Raw genomic sequence first — 24405 nt, 5'->3', positions numbered from 1 at the left:
CTAGGAGCGACCGGGAGAGCCGGGGCCGGTACCTATTCGTCCGCCTTGCCGGCGCGGAGACCCCACCCCTCATTTCTCACATGGCCCTCTTCTAGCGCCACCATGAGGCCGATTCTTGCAAAACACATTTTTGGACAATGCTCCCACAATTTTTGCCCTAAAATCACGCAAATCGGTACACAGTATGTCTACACTCATCCCATCAACATGAATCTCTCCCATATAGCGCCACCTCCAGGCCGATTTTTAAAAACACATTTTTGGACACTGCTCCTACAGATTTTGCCCTAAAATCACGAAAATCACTACACAGTATGTCTACACTCATGTCATCAACATGGATCAGGAAGATTTTGGCAAAACACATTTTTGCCCTATTTGTGGAGATAAGTGACTTACGGTCGCTTATCTCCCGATTAGGGGGCCTTACTGGTATATCTGCTATTTCTCAATAGCTAAAGTATAAAATAATGAAGGTCCCTCCACCGTGGGCCCTAGTAACTCAGTCCCACTTTTCCCCCCCTTGTGACGCCCCTGCTCTTTATTGCGACCGTAGGTCGCACTTACTATCAAAACCTGCACAAACTGTAAGTGAGTCCGTCAGTCAGTCAGTCAGTCTGTCCGTCTGTCTGTCACACCTCACACGTCACACTATTGCCCTGCTCATATCTCCGCAACCGTTGCCCCGATCCATGCCAAATTTTGCACACACGCCCCCGGAGCCCCAGGGACCCCCAGGTCCCTGGGGGACCCCCAGATGTAAAAAATTACCAAATGTGCAAAAATGACCAAATGACCACCCCAACGGGGCTGCTCACGGGGAATTCCCGGGGACCACCGACTCCTGGTGCTCCAGAACGGATGCAAAAGTGGTGGCGCCCCCAGTGGAGGACCCCCTCCACTGCAGCTCACATAAAATGCCGTAACTCGGGCTAGGAGGGTCCGGGAGAGCCGGGGCCGGTACCTATTCGTCCGCCAAGGCAACGCGGACACCCCACCCCTCATTTCTCACATGGCCCTCTTCTAGCGCCACCATGAGGCCGATTTTTTAAACACATTTTTGGACACTGCTCCTACAGTTTTTGCCCTAAAATCACGCAAATCGCTACACAGTATGTCTACACTCATCCCATCACCATGAATCTGTCCCATGTAGCGCCACCTTCAGGCCGATTTTTAAAAACACATTTTTGGACACTGCTCCTACAGATTTTGCCCTAAAATCACGAAAATCACTACACAGCATGTCTACACTCATGTCATCAACATGGATCAGGAAGATTTTGGAAAAACAAATTTTTGCCCTATTTGTGGAGATAAGCGACCTACGGTCGCTTATCTCCCGATTAGGGAGTCTTACTGGTCAGTAAGAGGAGAGGAAACTAAGCAGAGCAGCTGTCGTTTCCTGCAAACTCTCTGCTCAGTTTGCTTGGCATGCATGATTTTTTAACGGAGTAGCACAAAACCATGGTTTTCCCTTACAGATCCACCTAGTATAAAGGGCAGGTTGGGATGCGTTGAGGTTATTTGGACTGGCAACAGACAACAGCCAGGGGAGACGTTTGGTGTTGTTTTTTGGGGAGAATCAAATATACCCTGACTTTTTGGAGCATCGACTAACTTCACTCTAAATCCTAACCCTAACCCTAAACCCTTACCGTAAGGTAAAAGGGGAGCATAGAACCTGGGTAATGTTTTTCATTATTTAGATACAATTTAAGCAGCTCTAGATAGATAGATCTGTACTTGGTCTGATACAAACTCGACCAACATTTTGCTGCTTGTACCAGTATAAGTAGTTGGATACTGTGTTGTGTACAAACTGTAACAGTTTTTCAGTTATGGCCATTCAGGGTTTGTTAATGTGTTTCTGGCAATATTATTGTCCACTCATTTTGTATGTCTGTGGCAGATAATTTGGACAAAATGTCTGGTCCAGGCGCATACCACGTAGGCATTGCCACATAGGCATGGATGCCTGGCGGCGTTGCCGGTTCAATTCCCGATCCGGACGACCTTTGCAGCATGTCACTCCCCATCTCTCGCCCCATTTCCTGTCAGTCTACTGTCCTATCAATAAAGGCATAAAAACCCAAAATCAAATCTGTGTGTGTGTATGTGTGTGTGACATGTTTGGATGCATCTGTCTTTGTACTAAATACTGTACATGTATGATATATTGCCAGAGGAATTACCACCAGCCAGCAGTCAAATATTATAATGTTGGTCATGTTTTGTTACATGTCAGGGTTTTAGTCTAAAATTAGATAAATTGTTAAAGGAGACATTACATTTTAGGATGAGCTAAAATATACTGTGGCATGTTATGTTGTCAAACAAGTGTCCTTGTATGCCTACTAGAAATCAATGATTTGGTCTCTAAAGAGAGGGTTGGGGAACAAAATCATGACACAGCCACTGACCGTTCCACCAAAACCTTTCATCCTATTTGGAAATGCTTCTGTTGGTGCCTTTCTAACATCACTGTAATCCACTCTGTTGTTCAAAATGAAACAATAGCCTTCAAAATCTGGATAAAAGTAATTTGTGTTGCACAAGGAGCAAGTGAAAACATTTCACACAAAGAATTGAATCATGTAGAATGCAATTTAACTGCACATAATAGCGTCATACCAATATTCCCTATGATTTATTCCATATAATATAAACTAGTTGTATTGCATTTTTCAAAAACAAATTTACAAATGCTTCAAAAACACAAACCACAACAAACGGACAGTTCAATTAAAGCAACAAAAAAGAAAAATAGAGAACAATTAGCACAGCTTCCAATAGTCACAATGCCCCTAGTTAAAAGTTAGAAGTGAGTCTTTAGAAGAGTTTCAAAAGTGGCCAGTGAGGTAGCCTGCATGTCTAACTTCCAGATATATCTAACCCCTCCACCTCCCTCCTGCACCAGGTGGGAGACCAGATCCTGGAGGTGAACGGCTGTAGCTTCGTCACCATCTCCCACGACGAGGCGGTCCACATCCTGAAGATGGGCCACCAGCTGTTGATGCGGGTGCGAGACGTCGGCCGGCTGCCCCATGCCCGCACCGTGGTGGATGAGACCAAGTGGATCAACAGCCCACCTATAGCGGAGAGCGCCGCCACGGCCATCTGCAACAGTGTCAGTGTCAGTGCCAATGCCAGTGCTTGCAGTACAAGGTGAGTGCCAAGATTATCCCACCACCTCCAAACAATATGATATTTGATAAGCCAGCAAGGCCCCAGCACCCCGTACAGGCCATATCATAATGTTTGTAGAGATTCTTTGTTAGTGATTACAATACACAGTAAAATTCAAAGTGTTGATTTAACAAAGATGGACCTGGACCTTTCACTATGGTCCAGTCGCTTGTGTAATTTCGTTCAAATTATGAAAACTACCGTATATAATTATTTTTGGATACTTCAGAGTATAACAAATCAGAAAATCCATGATTCCATTTGCAAAATACCCCCAAAAAATCTGCTTTAAGTAGCATGTGAGGGGTCATACTAGGGTTTTTTAATGATTCTGAATCCATTGCAAGCATTTGTTTCGCATGAAAAACATTCCTTGGGCTAAAAACGGCCCCCACAAAACTGTGAAAAGTGATGACTTTTTCCTTTATAGTATAGTGTATAGTAAGTGAATGAGACCCAAACGTTCAGCAGCTGTCAGAAATTCCACTAAGGATTTTGCTAATGGAATCATGTATTTTCTGATTTGTTACAGTATACTTTGAAGTTTCCAAAAATGTATAGTTCCTAATCCCCCGAAAATGTGGAGATATTGAACTGGACTAATAGCTATGTTGGGAAACATAATCTCTCTCTCTCTCTCTCTCTCTCTCTCTCTCTCTCTCTCCCCGTCTGTCTGTCTGTCTGTCTGTCTGCCTGCCCGTCTCTCTGTCAGTCTCTCTGTCCTCTGCATCTGACTCTCCATTCATCAGTGTTTATGGTAGCCTACTTTCTAATGTCCTAATGGAGCTCAGGGTGGAATAAATATCCCCTGCCTTGGAAGTCATAGGTAGCTTTCAGTGGCACACTTCATTTAACTCATGTGCCAGTTTACTCACTCAAGGCACCGAGATACGCGTGTTGGGTTCAATGGGTTGTTGTTTGTGTCCTAAAGTAAAGGTGCTGCTGACACATGATGCAATCTTTTTTGTTAGGTGGTTTGTGCTTTGTTTGTCTGTGTTTGTAATTGAACCGGAGGTCTTTCATTTTGTTTGTTCTTTCTAATAGAATGTATTTTTATTTTTTATCCTACTCCAGACCGTCCTCTGCCAGAGCAACGCCTGTGCTGGGAAAGGTAAAAGAAACAAAACAACCATGCTTTCTACACTGTTACATCATCTCTCTATCCAATCTCATTTATAGCCCTTTATGCAGTCTCAAGGGGCTTTACAAGTCTGTCTACCTTGATGATATCTAATCTCACCAGCAAAACCATTTGTTGAAATTGCTTTAATTCACTTAGATTTATAGAGTGGTGGACTCGTTTGTTGTCGTTGCAAAATAAGTGATACTCCTAAGTATGTTATGTTAGGCCTATATCAAGATAATGGACAACACTGTTGGAATTACTACACTGTTTGTATTATTTAATTTAATTTAATTTTGTTTTTATTCCTTTTTTTCCTGTTTTTATATAGAAAAAAATGCTATTTGGGCGTTTGGCCCCTTCCTACCTGAAAGTCCCCCATATACCCCTCCACACCCCCCCTAACATTTGATCTATTGACCTTTCCCCCGTCTTCACCCAGTTATAAGTAGTTTACCAATCGTGGCTGGATTTCCTTTTCTTTGTGGTAGTTTACATCATCATCATCATCCGTTTGAAGACTCTCGCCCATAGGCAGCTGACAGGTTAATAACCTGACCCCACTTGTGCTTAGTTTGATTGACATCGAACACAGCCCTGCAATGACATCCCATCCTGCAGTGGTCTGACTGCGTATAATTACTATCAAAACCTCCACCAGTCTGTCAGTCTGTCAGTCTGTCCGTCACGTCACACTTTTCCCCAACTCCTATCTCCGCCACCGTTGCCCCGATCCATGCCAAACTTTGCACACATACTCCTTGGCTGCCAAACCACAACCTCCACCCATCTCACATGGGCCTCTTCTAGCGCCACCATCAGGCCGATTTTTTTGCCTACAAATTTTTCCTACAAATTTTGCCCTAAAATCACGCAAAGCGGTACACAGTATCTCTACAGTCATGTCATCAACATGGATCTGTCCCATTTCCCATATTCCCTCCTGATTGCCTACAATTGCCTTCTAAAGTTTGTGTATGCGACCTGACGGTCGCTTATCTCCCGATTAGGGAGTCTTACTGGTAAATAGTGTACTGTACAGTACATACATAGATACATACATACATACATATGCAATGTGCCTGCCATGAGTATGACATACATTAATAGTGAAATGACCGCCATGTGAATACTGTATGTTCAATAGCAAATTGATTTTTTGGTATTCAAAAAACATCATCTGGCCCCCGCTCACCCTCAGGCTTTCGTATGTTTGGCTCTCACTGAGTTGGCTCCCATGCACTCCCACTCAGTTGGCTTGTTGTTTTTTTAACCTATATTTATCTAGTGAAGGCTGCTGGAACAAAGTGCTTCACTCTCACATTCCCCATTCAGATTCTCGCCAGGGTTTTTGAACAAGCAAGTCTTCCTTTTAGCTGTTTTCTCAAACCTGCCTTCACAGCGCACTGTATGGTGACTAAACAAAAAGGATTCACTTGTTTATCAGCCGATGTTCTGTGGGTGTCAGGGACGTGCTGGGCCCCTGATTAAGCCCGGGAAAAAGAGTTGTAGAGGCCCTCATTGCGCGCTATAGAGAGAAAGATCTCTCTCTCTCTAGAGCGCTGCTGCTACTCAAAGATTTGCCATTTCAGATCATGACAAGTGACAAGCCAGTGGGCCAATTACATGAGTTATATTTCGTTGTTGTCGGGTGGAAACCTTGTATGTCCAAAACCGTTTGTTTTGTATTTATCATTTTAAAAATGATTTAAACTAGTGAAAACAGCCCATCTACAAGCACACAACGCCTCGCACCGCGAGGCGTTGTGTGCTTGTAGATCTGCTGTTTTCACTACTTTTGTGCAACGGCCTTGTTTGATGAAGCAGGGCTTTGCTTTGCGAAAGAATTTACAAATTTGAAACTTGGAGATACGAGGTTTCTGCCCGACAGTGACGATTTACTTTGTTGGCCGCCCAGCCCCCAAAATGGAACGAAGGCCGACATTTTATTTATTTATTTTTTCCTAATGGCCGGGAATGAACCGGCCGTTCGGGAGTTGTCCCGCTTTTCCCAATGGCCAGCACGTCCCTGGTGGGTGTTACGTGAGCTATTCAGAAAGGAAAACTGCACAGAGGTCTAGGACGGAGTCTTCATTATTGGACGCTGGACAGTGGTGAAATACAGTTGTATGCAGCACTGAAAATGTCTGCTGTTTCAACTTGCATTTAGTCTATGGGTCAGTGCAAATGTCAGACTCCTATCCTGTAAATCAACAGAGCAGTAATAGCATTGGTAATAATCCCGAGGAAAGTGTTTTTGCCTGCCAAGAGCTTGTACAACAGAAGATATAATATGTCATTTCGTAAAAGTCAAGACTATATCTTTTTTTTATATCATGGGATCTCATATTATATGCTGTAGGTATAATATGTAATAGATATAGAAAGGAGTTGTTGTTTGTTTGAAATATATTTTGCGGTAGGCACTGAGTTGAATAAATTATGTTCAATGTTCTTATTTGTTGTTGTTACTCAATATTAGGCTACAGATTGATGAAACAGTTAATAAAAACAAATGTTTGACTACAACTGTAGTATTCACGGGTGGTATATTGCTTTTATGTATAATCTAAAAGCCTAGATGTGAATGTTTATTATAATCTTGAATCTCTCTGCTACTGTATCTTATTATTCTCATACTCCTTGAATAGCTATTCCCCTTTGTAATTGTCCCTTTTTTATTAAATGACTCATTGACATTGTAAACAGTGGATGTGCAGCATGTAGATGCACCATCCAGACCCACATCAAAGGCTCTGCTATAATTAAGCCGCTTTAATTTGAAACGGGACCGAATTCTCTGCCTCTGGCAGGCTAGGCCTAATGAGCTTTGTAATTCAAGATGGGATGAGAGGCCATGTTGATTGTTGGATGAACATTTCATTGGCCGTTGGGTGACAATTAATGGATCAGGGACAGTGAATTAGGATTAATGCTCCTCAGAGCTCGCAGTGAATACAGAATGGGGCCCTGAAATGGCCAAGAGGGTACGAAGAGTACATAATTCTATGTTTGTTTCATTGTACAGTGATTACAGAGAATACATATTTAAAAGATCTTATTAGGAGAGAAGCAATATAATTAAGCCTGTGATCAAGAGATTCAATATTCTGCCTTGTTGATTGTTACAACCAATTATTCATATATATAATATAAAAGCGTAAATGTATTGAGTTTCAGCTGCTTGACGTTACAGCAACCAGATCTAATTGCAACAGCAATAAAATAACAATAGAAATGGCAGTGTAAAATGTATTTGTTTGTATTATGGCAGCCTATATGGAAGTCATATAACTCTTTGGTTAGCAATGAACTAGGGCTTTGTCATTTTTCCTGGAATAACTTAACGTTGTGATGGTGAAAGCTTTCAGAATGTAAACACAGCACTGTGCATGTGGGGGGACAGGCAGTTCTCCTGCCCATGTGTGCTTTGCTGCTATAGGTCGGTTGTAGACCGCCACTGATCGCTGAGCACCGCACCGTGACTCTGACTGGCCGTGGACTGGAAATACACTGTACATCACTGAACACCACTTGCAACCAGGGGCGTCACAAGGGGGGGGGGGGGGGGACATGGGACTGAGTTACTAGGGCCCAAGATGGAGGGGCCTTCATTATTTTATACTTTAACTATTGAAAAATAGCAGATATACAAGCTCACTGCGAGCTTGTAGATCTGCTATTTTTGAAAAGTCGTTGAAAACTTTGTGCAAATCTTATATAAGATATTTGTATTTTTTAAGCGAACATTTGTAACTAAGATTTTGCTTCTGGGGGGTCCCTGAAACTACATATTTTGAGATGGGGGTCCGTGACCAAATACATATCATTTTGGCAATCTTCTTTATCTCTATCAATCTTTGCTCCTTCGCTCCTTTCCATAAAATCCATTTCTTCACCTCGACAGGAGAGACACACACGTTGACACACGGTGACAACTGCTTACAGTTCTGAAAAGCACTGCTGAAGAAGTTCTTGCTGAAGTCATTTTGTTCTTACTGACCTACTCTAGCTAGCTGAACAAAGTTCATGTTCGGTTGGCGTGTACGGCTGCCTTTAGACTAGAGTACCTGGGCCATGTAGGGGGAGAGGGAGCGAGGGGACTCGGGGGAAACGGGAGAGTCAGGGGTGCTTATAGTAAGGGGATATCTTCAGAAATAGTGTCAAATCCTGGAATAAATTCCTTACCAAAAAATGTCTTCACCAATGTGTTTGTAAAGGTCTCTAGTAACACATCTCACAAAGACTGAAATTCAGTTTCCCTAGGAGAATCCTTGACAGCTGCTGAAAGTGGCGTCCCATTAAATTAACTATAAACACCAAAATAAATATGCTTTAAGTAGCATGTGAGGGGTCAAACTAGGGTTTTTTCATGATTCTGAATCCATTGAAAGCATTTGTTTTGCACAAAAAACATTCCTTGGTATATAAAAAAAAGAAAAAAAATAATAAACGGGCCGACAAAACTATGGTTTAGTGATGAGTCATCACTTTTCACAGTTTTGTGGGAGCCGTCTTTAACCCAAAGAATGTTTTTTGTGCAAAACTAATGCTTGCAATGGATTCAGAATCATGAAAAAACCCTAGTTTGACCCCTCACATGCTACTTAAAGCAGTTCAAGTATGATAATTATTTGGGGTCACGGCACTGAAAGATTTGGGTCTTGTCTGTGCATAACTGTAGTCCCATGTTTCCAGAAGGTTGCATATACATTTCCAGTTCTGGTTATTTTTCCCAATTCCCATAGCTTAATTTGATTGGCTCGGCAACCGGTTTGAACTGGAAACACATAGGACACCTCCTCCTGTTTCCAGTTCAAATCTGTGGCTGACCCATTCAAAGAAAGTTATGATAAAATGAACTGGAACAGCAAACAGGTATGCCACCTACTGAAAACCTTGATTTGTGACTCACATTTCCATGAGTTGACTCACTTTTCAAAGGTGAGTCAACTTAAAGAAATCAAGGTACCTTTGCTGTTGTCTGTTCATTGCTGGATTTTAGTTTGTGCGTCCTCTACTACAGTTGAGGGCAGTGCAGACTGGTTACACTTTTACACGTTCAGAGTTACAAATAGATAAATTAACAGGATTGAACAGGATTGAACAGGATTTTACGGTGTAATTGGGCAGTTGACAAAGGACAGCCCATGCCTATAGCTTAATTTTGTGTTGGGAATGGACTTGGCACTGTTGAGTTATTTTCCAAAAACATCTATTATGCTACTTTAACATGAGCAATTGCATGTTAATTAGAATGTCACCGGCGAGGGGTGACAGTGAGCAGAAGGCATGCAGCCAGACATTTGGACAGTGGCCGTTCATTAGCGTAGACCTTAAGGTACACTACGTCCGTAAGAGTGTCCCTGCAGTGTTGCCAGGAGAATATTAATGATGCTCTTAAAGCACAGCACACTGTTTTGTCAGCATTTGAAAGACTAAGTGAAAACAGAGAGAGCAGGCTGTGCAAAAAACAAAGGAAAATCGAATGAAGGGTGACCCAGCACTCTTAAAAAAAACGTGTCCCCAAAATGTCTTTAGAAACATATTAATTCAATTTCTGTTTTCCGGCCATGACCCTGCTAAAGAAGCACAACAGTTTACTCCCCACAAATCCACTTAAAGGTTCCTTTAGTAGACGAAGTGAACATTAAGTCATCCTTACAAACAGACACAGAGTAGCACAGGGTTTTGGCACAATCTGCAAATTCTTATCAAGTATTGATTTTTCAATCGAGGAAGCAAAGGACCCCTTTTGGAATATTGCTGTGCACAGAGCATCACTAACAATTCGGTTAACCCCTTTTTTACGCTGATATGTTCCAGTTTTTTCCTTTCTCATCAGGGGCTGAGCAGCTCTGCTGCCAGTCCCTATAGTATTTGTTTTTCTTCTTTCTTATTCTTCTGACAGGAAATCTGCCTCGCACGAAAATACATGTCTGCTCATAGGTTTAGTCCTATGCCCCATCCCATTACTGCGCAGCACTATACGTCTTCTCTCCTTTACTTGGTGCTAAGCATTCCCATTTTCTTTTGTTAACCTTGAGCACAGAGAGAGAATAGCTTTCTCATTACTGTTTCTCGGCGGTGCATTGAAAATGTATAGCTGTATTTGAATCTCATCAACGCAGAGCCATATGCCCCCAATGATGAAGAAGTGCATTACAAAGAGCCTTTTAAATCTTACATTTCTGCCATTCAATAAACTGGTTATTTATCTATTTTGTATCTTTGCATTGTTTACAGTGAAAGAAATACGTGGAAACTCTTTGTGGGAGTGAGAATCTCCTGTAGCAAGGTCCTATAAGCCTCTGGACCTCGATGAAACTCGGCCAACCCAACCGGGAAAATAACGGCTTATGAAGATAACAATGTTGGAACTCCTAAAAGCAAACAAATTCTGTACAGACTGTAGCCTGGGGCTTAGTACTAGTGCTTATTCCTAGCTCAAGATAAGCTCCCAGCCATTGCCATGTGTGGGTTGAGAGAAATGGAAAGACGATTGTAGGTGCTGTTTGTGTTGCCTAATCTATTACCGTATCATGCTTTCTATTTTCCTGTCTCCCCATCTCTCTCCGTCTCTCATTCTCTTTTGTCTTTCAAATGTTCTATTATTATTCCTCCACCTATGCCTTCCTCCATCCATGCATGCATCCATCAATCAGCTGATCCGTCCATCCATATATCTATCTATCCATGTATCAGTAGGGCTGTCACAATTATTACATAATCGTCTAATCGCAATTCATTTGCATAATCGTTTCCATGTTAAGAAATGTTAATAGTTAACACTTTCAAAAAGTAGTGGAAATAGCCGATCTACAATTTGCCATGTGCAACTTCAAAGCCTAAAAGCCAAACAGAAATGTAATTGTCAACGACAAATACACAATTAAATCGTTAATCGCAATTATTTGAGTGACAATCAATCGTCATGTAAAATGTCATAATCGTGACAGCCCTATGTATCAGTCTGTTTGTCCGTGTGTGCATCCGTCTGCCCGCCCGTCTGTCCATCCATTCATCCATCTATCCGTACATCATACATCTATCTGTTATCCATCAGTCCATCAATCCATCCATTATAAATCCATCTGTCATTCATGGGTCTGACCATCATCCATCCATCCATCCATCCATCCATTCCACCCATCCATCCATCCATCTATCCATCCACCCATCCATCCACCCTCCCCCCGGACCCTTCTTTCTTTTTTTCTTTTCTTTTTTTGCACAGTTTTTTTTGTTCGTTTTGCTGAAGATATTTACTGCACTGTGTTCTATCCGTCTGTCATTCAATGTTATATGAGTTAACGAGAAGGATCTCAACGGAAATAAGCTTGCCTTACCTGAGTTTCCGTTTATCAGTGAACAACTGTACTGTCATGAAACTGTACCTTTTCCTATGCAATACTTATAAATACCTCAATCAATCAATCAATCCATCCACCCATCCTCTCCTCATCCTACCATGTGTCTCTCCAGCCCTTGGTGTGTAGAGGCGTGGGTCCACCTGGCAGCCAGGTGTTTCTGGAGGAGCAGGCCTACCTACTGCTGACCGAGCCAGAGCGACAGACCATGGTCTACTATCTGCAGGAGTACCAGGAGGGACACATAGGGGTCCAACCCCTGACCATGGCCCTGTTTGAGCTCTTCAATACACATGCCAAGGTAGGCACCTAGTACTGAAATATAATAATACGAATAAGCACTCTCCATCCCACATCCACTTTTCCTCAGTGATTTAATAATAACTAGAGATCACTGTTCCAAAACAGTGTGGGCTCGCACGTGACTACCGGTATATTCTACAGCGTGCTAACTGTCATGTGAAGCTCAACCAATACTCCAGCTAACACCACTCCCAGATTTTCCACACCTCAATTGCACCTCATTGGCTAAGGGCTCTGCCTTTGTACTGTCTGCGACGGAACTCACGCGGCGGAAATCTATGAATACCACTGGATATGAAGTCAGAGAAAAGTGGCCACCACGTCAATACGGACAATTAAGACACATCAAAAGAACAATGAAAAGAGTGGTAAATCACTGAGGAAAAGTGGATGTGGGATGGAGAGTGCTGTAAAACTGTTCATCTGCTGCAGCCGAGCAGCATGTGGGATGGAATAACTCTGTGGTCTCTCAGTGGGCCTAATCTACCTCAAAGTAAATCAGCCTACCCAGGGAAATCACTTTCCTGTGTTTTCCCTCTATTAGATCTTTGGTCCTATACTGTACGACGTTCTACTTCAAAGTGACTGCAGTGGCAATCAATGCAAAAGTCCTCCTCCTTGAATATCATCTTATCTTATTAATGCATAACAAATACTGTAGATTAATACAAGCAGTTATATGAATGTTAAGATAGTTGGATTAAATACTGTAGGTAATTGCGACCGAAGGTCGCATATACTCTGAAGAACCGTGTCGCTTGAGTGACCTTCCTTCCGTATCTTGTGACCTTCCTTCCGTATCCTCTGTGATGTCAGTGTGATGTCAGCGAGTTGTGACATCATTTCCTGTACAGGGCGGCTACACAAAATGTGGATAACACTATATATGGAGATAGTCCAGTCCATCATGTCATATGGGACTACCGTCATAGAAAGTAGCCATTGTTAGGCCGGAGTCAATGGCTGTCTGTCTGACTGTCTGTACAGGAAGTGATGTCACATGACATACTTTTTATATATATATGTAAATATGGGGGCGTCTGTGTTAAAGGGATATTACACTTTCAAAAAAACTTTTAGGTCTAATCAGGCTTGTATGAACACCCTGAACAGTTTTTAATTTGCTTCATTCAGTATTTAGATATTTGATGTAAATGTTACCAGCTCCAACACGCCCAGGCCCTCTCCACATACACACCCATTGTAACTTCAAACTCCATTTTAACCATGATAGATTCATTAAAAACACACATTATTTTTTCTGGTGACTCATAATACCCTCCTAATACGTGAGCAGACCGTGTTTTTTCAATAACCTTTTTCTTTTATTTTTAATAATTCTTTGGGAAAATGGAAAACATTAAATACAATAATATTTTATTGAAAATAAATGAAAAAAGTTATTGAAAAAACACGGTCTGCTCACGTATTAGGAGGGTATTATGAGTCACCAGAAAAAATAATGTGTGCTTTTAATGAATCTATCATGGTTAAAATGGAGTTTGAAGTTACAATGGGTGTGTATATATGCCTGGGCGTGTTGGAGCTGGTAACATTTACATCAAATATCTAAATACTGAATGAAGCAAATTAAAAACTGTTCAGGGTGTTCATACAAGCCTGATTAGACCATACAATGACCAAAAGTTTTTTGAAAGTGTAATATCCCTTTAAGAACGTTTCGTTGTCAAGCTCAACGTTGGGCATTTGGACCTATACATGGAGAAATGGAGCGAAATTTGTTTGGCCTAAACATGGAGATGTGGAGAACACTATATATGGAGAAAGTCCATTCCATCATGTCATATGGGACTACCGTCATAGGCAGTAGCCATTGTTAGGCCAACTCAATGGACTGAGTCAAGCTCAACGTTGGGCATTTGGACCTATACATGGAGAAATGGAGCGAAATTTGTTTGGCCTAAACATGGAGATGTGGAGAACACTATATATGGAGAAAGTCCATTCCATCATGTCATATGGGACTACCGTCATAGGCAGTAGCCATTGTTAGGCCAACTCAATGGACTGAGTCAAGCTCAACGTTGGGCATTTGGACCTATACATGGAGAAATGGAGCGAATCTGTTTGGCCTAAACATGGAGATGTCATATGGAACTACCGTCATAGACAGTAGCCATTGTTAGGTCGGAGTCAATGGCTGTCTGTCTGACTGTCTGTACAGGAAGTGATGTCACATGACATACTTTTTATGCCCATATATGAGTCCTTCTGTACCACATCTCCATGTTTAGGCAAACTCCACACAGAAAGGCCCTATCGCCAACCCAACCAAGGGTGTGAGCGATATGGCCTTTCTGTGTGGAGTTTGCATGTTCTCCCCGTGTCTCCTAGGGTTGATACCCTCACAAAAACATGAACAAACTCCCCCCAGAATGACAACAACTAGAATCGTCAGAGAAACGCTGTGGTTGGCCAGATGGTCAAGAATTGGCGCGACCTCGCCCTTTAGGGCGAGGTTGCATGTCACCCTGAGGTCGCATTCCACCCTCAGGTGTCTTACTAGTATAATATACATTTGGCATGGTGTATTCTGAATCACCGTTAGATTTTTGAGCATGATAAGAGTCCTCTATTTTGGGGGGCCTGAAAATCTTCTTATTTTTCACGGCCTAATTCAGGTGTGGTCTAGCCTGGCATTGCCAGCCTGATAATGTGTGGTGATGCTTGTGTATTGAGAGAGATTAATCTGAGACTATCTTTCTCATCTCACATGATACGCACGCACACGCACGCACGCACACACACACACACACACACACACACACACACACACACACACACACACACACACGCACACACACACTCTCAGAGAGATCTGATAGTGTGCTGCCACATTTCAGATACTGTATAGGCTACTGTAGATGTACTGTAAACATTTCCTATAAATAAATATTTCAGGAACAATTAACCGTCTAATCTGTAACCACTAGTCCTTGCCCAGGGGTGTGCACAGTATATGAGGGATTGAATGTAGGAGTGTCAGAAGTAATGTTGGAGAACCCAGACTAATAAGATAGTTATTAGATGGGCACTGTTTCACTCGTTTATGCCCATAGGCCTATACTGTATGGTGTTCCGTGTCCGGGCCAGTATGTGACGTCAGTATGACTGATGCACAAAAGTAGTGAAAACAGCAGATCTACAAGCACACAACGCCTCGCGGTGCCGCGAGGCGTTGTGTGCTTGTAGATCGGCTGTTTTCACTAGTTTAAATCATTTTTAAAATGATAAATACAAAACAAACGGTTTTTGACATACAAGGTTTCCACCCGACAACGACGAAATATAACTCATGTAATTGGCCCACTGGCTTGTCACTTGTCATGATCTGAAATGGCAAATCTTTGAGTAGCAGCAGTGTTATAGAGAGAGATCTCTCTCTATAGCGCTGCTGCTACTCTCTCTCTATAGCGTGCAATGTGGGCCTCTACAACTCTTTTTCCCGGGCTGAATCAGGGGCCCAGCATGTCCCTGAGAGAAAGACATCTCTTTCATTAAGGGCATGCCTCCCGGCAGCAGGTTCTTGAAGTAACAAGGTCCTTATTGACCAGTGTGATACATGCAGTCAATGCAATTAACTGTTGAAGTCCACTGAACTGTAAAGTACACAGGAACTAACAGGGGAGCTAGAGCAGATGTAGTGTTCTGACTGTGGCTCTGCATGTTTGAGGATCGCTGTCTTATCCACCTGAGTGCATCAATTAGTTTGATGCACAACAGATGTGTAGTCGCACCTAGCTCAATTCGTTTGACTCAGACCAGATGTGACTGCTTAAACCAGCCATATCAAATCAGGATCTATTCTACAGACAGTATAATCCTGTTGTGTGCAGGATTAATGTTTTTTTACCTACACCAGCTGTTGAGCTCTCTGTCGCACTTTGGTCCCAAACAAGGGGTGGGTGTGTGTGTGTGTGTGTGTGTGTGTGTGTGTGTGTGTGTGTGTGTGTGTGTGTGTGTGTGTGTGTGTGTGTGTGTGTGTGTGTGTGTGTGTGTGTGTGTGTGTGTGTGTGTGTGTGTGTGTGTGTGTGTGTGTGTGTGTGTGTGTGTGTGTGTGTGTGTGTGTGTGTGTGTCTGGTGTGTGTCACGTATCTCAAGTCACTAAACAGCCCAGCCCAATTGGTGAAATGCTAGGATTGTAATGATATTAATATTGCTGCAAGCAGCAATGCCTATCAATGCAATATGCGACACGAGAGTGTGGTAGACCACAAAATTGGGACTCCTGGAGAATATGTGCAATAAGCCATAGAAACAGAATAGACTGAATTTCAGAGGTCTGGGAGCTTATGGGTATTGTAATGTTGCTTATAATGCATTCAAACTTGTGTCAAACATTAATTTATCATGACAAAGGTTGTACTTCATCTAGACCAGTGGTTCTCAAACTTGTTTGGCTGCTGTACCCCCTTATACTGATTTCTGAAGCCAAGTACCCCTTCCCCTGACTATAGCCGGATGGGGCGGCATAGCTCAGGGGTAGAGAAACCGTTATTAGAGCACGAAGGGTTCCCGAAGGGTTCCCAGTTCGAATCCGGGCTCCCCCTGAGTTAATGTCGAAGGGTCCTTGGGCAAGACTCTGAACCCCACATTGCTCCCGGTGAGCAGGTTGGTGCCTTGCATGGTTTCCTCCGCCACCGGTGTATGAATGTGTGCGTGAATGGGTGAATGTAATGCACAATCTCTGTAAAGCGCTTTGGATAAAAGCGCTATATAAATGCACCATTTACCATTTACCTTTTGCTTACAAAATATTGACATCACAAGTTCAGTTCCCATGCCAGTATGTTCAAAATAAAACAGCATAATGGCAAATAAACATTGCTTTCTTGAATAATAGTTGCAATACTGTAGGTATTTGTTAGATTGAAGGTAAAAGTTCTGAGAAATGTTTGTTTTGAGTCATCGTGGGTGATTTTACTGTGAGATTTCTCCAATTTGGTGCAGTAAAATATCATATGTTTACCACTTATAGAATATGATCATCTCACACCATGTGAGGTGGTTAACGTATGATATTTTGCTGTGCCACATTGGAACAGCGAACAGACATACAGCAGGGGTTGACACTAAGGTCTCAGAGGCACTTGCCCATCGGGCAAGTACAGGTCAAACAGCCGATCTACAAGCACACAATGTGCAACACGATGTGCTGTTTTCACTTCTTTTGAGCGATGGCCTCGTATGATGAAGCAGTGCTTTACTTTGCAAAAAGAATTACAAATTCAAAACTTGGAGATATGAGGTTTCTGCCCGACAGTGACAGAGTTTTGAGCATACCAAGGTATAATTTCACAAAAGAATAGAAAAAAAAATCGAACCTCTGTTCGAAGTGGAGCTGTGTGTGTGTGTGTGTGTGTGTGTGTGTGTGTGTGTGTGTGTGTGTGTGTGTGTGTGTGTGTGTGTGTGTGTGTGTGTGTGTGTGTGTGTGTGTGTGTGTGTGTGTGTGTGTGTGTGTGTGTGTGTGTGTGTGTGTGTGTGTGTGTGTGTGTGTGTGTGTGTGTGTGTGTGTGTGTATTGCAGTTGATGCTCAGGGCAGGCTAGACTCAACAGCACCTCTCTGGTCACCCAGGGTTACTACATACAGGCTACATACAGACCCACAGACCCACCCACATACCCACCCACATACCTACACACACGGCCACGTATAGGGTAGCTTGTGTTCCACACAGCTCCAAAAAACAGCGTGGTGCTTAGCTGAGTCCTGTGCTCTTATATTCTCCTTCCAGTTGTCCCTGCTGTCTGAGGTGAGAGGTTTGGTGGCTCCCCAGGATCTGGAGCTGTACGATGGGCTAGTGCTGCACCGTGAAAGAGAGGCCCACAAGGGCTGGCACGGAGGCCTGGGGGTCCCGCATCCACAGAGCCACTGCATCCACGAGGCCCCCACTGGACACACCAGCCCCTCCAAGGTACAGTATAGAGCAGTGGTTCTCAAACGTTCACATTTCAAGTTCTCCCCTTAACTCTGGCAGTGTACAAATGGAACCAAATGAACCCGGGTTCATTTGGTTCCATTTTGTACAATGCCAGAGTTACAGACTTGAATGGGTCAATTTAGACCCCCATAAAGGAACCCACAGAGTCCCTGGAATCCACTTTGGGGCGTTTTCCACCGGCAAAGAAACGGTTCCAGAACCAGTGCCGGTTCAACTTTCTTGGAACCTTGGTTCATCTTGTGAACCGGCTTGCGTTTCCACCAGATTGAACCATGATTGAACCAGATCAACCAAGGATTTTGTGGTTCCCGTTCGGAACCAACTTTTACGGTTCGGAACCAACTCCGGTTCTCGGTGGAAAAGTTCACCTCTGGTTCATCCCATAGGCGGGAGAAAGAACCAGAACCGGTTCTTTGCCAGTGGAAAAGGCCCCTTTGAGAAGCTTTGGTATAGAGAGCTACCTTGAGCAAGTAGTGAATAAGCAGAATAAATCCAACATGTTTTATCAAAGTTTAAATACAATACAGTGGTGCAGACGACCGTGTCATATGAATTTCATTTGCAGTGAATTGACTTCTATTGGTTGACGTATATACACATTTAGTGTGATTACTCTGTGTCCATGTGTAACGTGCGGCACAACCACATGGAATATAGTCCCCTGATATAAACTATTTTCTTAGATGCAATGATGCCTGATTTGCCAATTGATTTAAAGCCCTTTCGAGTGTGGGATTGGATGAGACAGTGCGTAGTCAAATTTCACGGGCAATGTAGCACTGATGAGCAGAAGAATTGGATTCCCCTCCCAGGCCAAGGGAAAAATGCTGAATTTGTTGCGCCTAGCCAATGGCTATTGAACACGGATTACATGTGAGTGCATGCTACAGTACCTGTCGCCCTGCAAGCGTTTTAGCCAATGGTGGACAATTTAGTACACAAGCCCATTACTTGACTCAATGTATATTGACACGCCTGGTCAAATTTCACTTCACTACAAGTGAAAGTTGCTCAGTCAAAATTTGACCTGAGTAAAAATACTGAATAAACTACTTGCTTTTAAATATAAGTGTAATTATGCAACTGATGAAGCAATCTGATTGGTTAAAATGGCTCTCTACCAGTGCAGTTAATGAGCACTACTGCACTGTCTAATCAAACAAAGAAATGCGGCTAGGCTAGCAGTTTTCATGTGAAGTTCAGGAACATACAGTAGTAACTAAATGAGGCATTAAAAAATTACAAATTCCTATCAAATATCTTAATTACAATTGAAATGAAGTTGATTTTAAGGGCAACAGTTGTATAATCGCAATATCACACTTGAGGGTCTGCCTTTATCGCGGTTATTTGCACTTCAGCCCTGCCTACGGAACTCGCCTTCGGCTCGTTCCTGCAGCAAGGCTGGCGTGCAAATAACCGTGATAATGCACACCCTCTCGTGTAATATTGCTTAAGTCATACATTGGTGTACTGTGTGAATACCACGGGGACACTAATGCACCCCTATGGGACCCCACAGCTAGTTGAAACCAGGGGGGGGGGGGGGGGGGGGGGGGGGACAGTAGTACCGTATGAGTTGTGGATTGACCTCCAAATGTCTCACTTTAGAAAGCTGTGTTGTCCGGCTGTAATGTACTGCATGCGGATGAAAGGTCAATGGTTGGAATCAATCAGTATTCTTTTTTTACGGGCACGTGTCAGTGTTATTCCCCATATGACTCCAGACCTGTTTTTTCCTTTCCACTCCATCATAGCTATAGCTCCCCGGCGCCAGTCTCTCAAAAAGAGAGCCGTGCCTTTCCGCTGTGCCCACTTAGCAGCTGTAGTATTGATGTTTCACTGTGGCCCACATCAGTCCAACGAGACCTCATTCTGCCAGGCCCAAGCCAGCCTTCTGAACCGCTCTCAGGGGGCGTCGATTGGGTATGGCAGGAGTATGCAGCTGCTGTCACACGTCACACTTTTTCCCTGCTTATATCTCTGCACCCGTTGACCCGATCCATGCCAGATTTTACACACACACTCCTTGCCTGCCAAACTACAACCTCCAAGGACCCCCGGAGCCCCAGGGACCCCCAGGTCCCTGGGGGACCCCCAGATGTAAAAAATGACCAAATGTGCAAAAATGACCAAATGACCACCCCAACGGGGCTGCTCACGGGGAATTCCCGGGGACCACCGACTCCTGGTGCTCCAGAACGGATGCAAAAGTGGTGGCGCCCCCAGTGGAGGACCCCCTGCCACTGCAGCGCACATAAAATGCCGTAACTCGGGCTAGGAGCGTCCGGGAGAGCCGGGGCCGGTACCTATTCGTCCGCCAAGGCAACGCGGAGACCCCACCCCTCATTTCTCACATGCCCCTATTGTAGCGCCACCTTCAGGCCGATTTTTAAAACACATTTTTGGACACTGCTCCTACAGTTTTTGCCCTAAAATCACGAATATCACTACACAGCATGTCTACACTCATGTCATCAACATGGATCAGGAAGATTTTTGGAAAAACTAATTTTTGCCCTATTTGTGGAGATAAGCCACCTACGGTCGCTTATCTCCCGATTAGGGAGTCTTACTGGTTGTTAATTGTGGCACGTTTACTAACTTGCCAAGTTTAGCTGCACTTGAACAACCGTTCCAGGCTGCCATATTGAGCCCAAGAAACCGTAGAAACGGGGGCGGGAAATTAAATGTACTTCTTAAAATAAATGTATCTTGCCTGTTGCTAAGGTATGGCAACATGACTGGTGTCTTGCACGGTCATGTTGCCATACCTTAGCTTTTTCTGAACTGACGCCACTGACCGCTCTCTCTCTACTGCCGTCCGTCTGACCCACACAGGAACAGAGTATCACAGCTCTGTTTTGTCTCGGTTCAAAGCAGCGGGTTGTTTCTCAGCATTCCAAGGACGTTGGTCCGTCTGTAAAAAAAAAAACTAAATGTTTACAATTACGTCTCAGAGGTGAATTCAAAGTATCTTTTCAGTGCCGTGGCAATTCTTTCAATGTCCGTTTTCGTCACGGCCTCAAGCTTTTTGTTGCTTCTGTTAAAGGTTACTGCTGCTGTTTGCTGATTGCCACGGCACGTCCCAGTGCCTGTCTAATTGTCTGTGTTGACACATTCATTACCGTGGTTGTGAAATTACAACCCCAGCAAATGGATAATTGCAGTTAATTGACAGTCCCTTAGTTACGGCTCAGCAGTATAAGTGCCAATGAGGTGCGTCGCGGGGACAGGATGTTCCAACGCGCTGGCGTCAAACAAGATGAATGCTTCCTGCACAGACTGGCTGCACTAAAACCGATTAGAACAGGACAAAGCTCTTGTTTAGTCTGGTTGCTTTGTTTTTTCAGATATTTTGACATTCATGTGATGCAGTTATCCATAGCAGTGGTAAGGAGATGTCGTGTCTTGTTCAAGGACACGTTGCTGCGTTAGGGTTGGAACCTAGAGCCTTTCTTTCCTTCTTAAAAAAAAAGCTTTTGAATTCATTTGTGGGTTATTGTGCACTACACTCTAGTGCACAATAACTTAAAATTCATCAAACAATCCTCTAATGATTAAAGGAAGGGACTCGCCATTTACTGTATACTACAGCTATAGATAGGGCCGTCGTACAGATTTTTGGACTGGGGGTCAAGATCAAAGACCGCCCCCCTGGGTGAAAAATACGGGTTTTTCACAGGAAATTATTAATTTTTAAAGTAAGAAAACTGTTAAAAACAGTTCTACACAGCGGCAGAACCGTTTAGGCTTAATATAATAGGTTTTATATAAAGCATGATGTCTTAATCTTAACTTGGGAGAAAGTTCTTTCACAGTCATTCAAATCTTTCCTGCTAGACTAGACTGCTCCCAAGTCCCGTTCAACGGGGGCCCCCCCAACGCAGGGCCCCCCCTTTCCGGGAGGGGGACAACAGTACCCTCCCCCCCCCCCATCGGCGGCCCTGGCTATAGAGCAGCTAAAATAGACAATGCTACAAAATGAATAACCTCCCCTGTCTTTTCAGAATGATATCTCAGCTGGAGGCAGAATAGGAGAAGACCTAGAGGAAAACACAGATGCTCTGCAAAATGTTACATTGGTATGTCTCAAGTTGTGGTCATACTATACTGTAAGGTAGATCCTCTAAAACCAATGCTTGAAGAGTTTCTTTTCAAAATGTGATAATATTATGGAACATTTGAAAAACTCACATTCCCCCCCCAAAAAAATATATAATTAATTTGTGAAGGATAGTGTATGCAATTTCATATTTTGTAAAGTATCTTAAGTCCTTGGTTAACAGGCTTGACATTTTTAGATATCGTCGTTGTCGGGTGGAAACCTTGTATCTCCACAACCGTTTGTTTTGTATTTATCATTGTTAAAATGATTTAAACTAGTGAAAACAGCCGATCTACAAGCACACAACGCCTCGCACCGCGAGGCGTTGTGGGCGTTGTGTGCTTGTAGATCGGCTGTTTTCACTACTTTTGTGCGATGGCCTTGTGTGATGAAGCAGTGCTTTACTTTGCGAAAAAAGTTACACATTTGAAACTTGGAGATACGAGGTTTCTGCCCGACAGTGACGATATATTGAGTTATATTGAATGAATTAGGATACTGTTCGTCTCTTTGATTTTTCTATTTTTTATTTGTAATGGTTTCTTCGCTTTTCTTCGCATTATGCAGGAGGAGGACCATTGTTCATGCGATCACCCGCTGTCATTCAAGCCCCAGGCTAGACCCTCCAGCATGAGAGAGCCCACCAGAAGGCTGCACTCTGCCAGGCCGGGCCAGTCTGCCTCGGGCGTGTCCTTCACCGGCCCCACCAGGCTGTTCCGGGAATGCCCCCACAACAAGCCGGTCACATCCCTCCCCGGCACTCACCAAGGCTCCCCGAACTCCACCCGCCACATCCGCCCCAGCACGGCCCGCCACACCTCCCTCACCTCCCTGCGTCACACCTGCCAGAACCCGCCTTACCCTCCCGCCTCCGATCACCACCACCACCACCACCAACAACAACAACAAGCCCACCCCGCTCACCACCACCACAACCAACACCTCTTCCAGTCCCAGCACAACCGTCCCGGCTCGGAACGCCACACCTGTCCCGGGTTCCTCCATCACAGGGAGGCCGCGACTAGCCCTCCTAGGCCTGAGGCGCCCGTCAAGCTCTCGTCTCGAACCAGCTCCTATGAGAAGTCCTCCGTCCAGGCCAGGTCTTCCGCAGCCTCGTCCAACTCCGCCACACCCATGGCTTCCCCGCACCTGTCACCGTTTCCGTCACCGTGTCCCTCGCCCTGTCCCTCGCTCGTCGTGCCGCCACCCCCGCCCAGCAGTCCCTTGAAGCAGCCGTGCTCGCCTTCCCCCAACCAGAGAGGCATCGTGGGTACTGACGGGAACAGGCTGACCGCAGATGGCAGGACGCAGCCCCAGCAGAGAGGTAGGAAAGCATGCAAAGGTGACTGAAAACTAAATATGACTAATAGGTTATTCTGCTTATTCACTTATCTTTCTTTTACTTATAAGTAATGAAAAAGCTTGATGTTGCTGGAGTGAACAGTCGATCCTTTCTAGAAACGTTGAGAAATTCTTGAAATCTCATTTCGCCTTTTTCTGGTTGAAGAATCTTTAGTCATATTTTTGCTGTGTGGGTGTATTTTGTGTTTTTCTTCCATTGCGTATTCTTCCCTGGTTTCTTCACAGTAGTCAGGGAATATTATCGGAATAATGTAAAATTAATTCCTTTAATACCAAGAAATGTCTTCACTAATGTTCACTAAGGTATTTTATTAATATCCCCTGACTACAGGTGTACGATTGTATTTGTCCCTATATTATATGGATGTTTGCATGTCTGAAAATTGTATTCAAGTAGGCCTAGGTCTATAGTTACCCAAAGAAATATGCTACTTTCAGTATTTTACAATGCAAATGAATTGAAACAGACTCCCTGCCAAAGTCATAACGATGTTTACCAGCATTTGTGGAAATTAATTCCATACAATTATTCACAGAACGCGACCATGTACCATGCATACAGTAGGAACAGCATTATGTGCTGGATACAGTGCTGTCACAATAGCCACAACAAGAATAAATGTCTGGGTATTATGACTCAGTCTCTTTGACTATTGATGGAAATATTTTTATATCCCATGTGAATCAGACAGTTTCCCCAAAAATGATTAAATTCACTCCCACACAATAAAGGAGACCACACAGTGTAAGTCCGTTTTTTTCTCTTACTGTATATTAAATCAATGAGCATACAGAATAGATGTCCAGTGGTACAGTACAATAAACATGTTTCTCTTTTCTTTCCCAATCTGAATCTTCATACAATGTAACATCATCATTTCACAAATATACTTCAGTAGGTACAGGGAAAATAGACTTGTCAAGCATTCATTGGACAGTTAAACATAACAATGAACATGAGATGGTGTCGTAGAATGTTTTCTTTTC

At 43.5% G+C, this 24405-nt stretch overlaps 2 protein-coding genes across 2 annotated transcripts in view; both read left to right on the top strand.

Moving 5' to 3' along the window:
• The window catches only part of man1b1b (mannosidase, alpha, class 1B, member 1b), a 182198-nt gene that overhangs the window by 147558 nt on the left and 10235 nt on the right, over window positions 1-24405 (top strand). The gene's annotated exons all lie outside the window — the stretch shown is intronic.
• The window catches only part of whrnb (whirlin b), a gene marked incomplete at both ends in the record, with an annotated part of 90176 nt that overhangs the window by 55892 nt on the left and 9879 nt on the right, over window positions 1-24405 (top strand). The window contains 5 exons of the mRNA XM_080738495.1: window positions 2921-3168; window positions 4264-4300; window positions 11798-11983; window positions 17742-17921; window positions 22624-23380. Of these exons, the coding sequence (XP_080594621.1) occupies window positions 2921-3168; window positions 4264-4300; window positions 11798-11983; window positions 17742-17921; window positions 22624-23380 (1408 nt within the window). The remainder of the gene's footprint in view (window positions 1-2920; window positions 3169-4263; window positions 4301-11797; window positions 11984-17741; window positions 17922-22623; window positions 23381-24405) is intronic.

The sequence above is a fragment of the Nannobrachium achirus genome (genome assembly GCF_963921795.1).
Source record: "Nannobrachium achirus genome assembly, chromosome: 12".
In the NCBI taxonomy this organism is placed as follows: domain Eukaryota; kingdom Metazoa; phylum Chordata; class Actinopteri; order Myctophiformes; family Myctophidae; genus Nannobrachium; species Nannobrachium achirus.
This window is presented reverse-complemented; position numbering and strand designations above follow the sequence as displayed.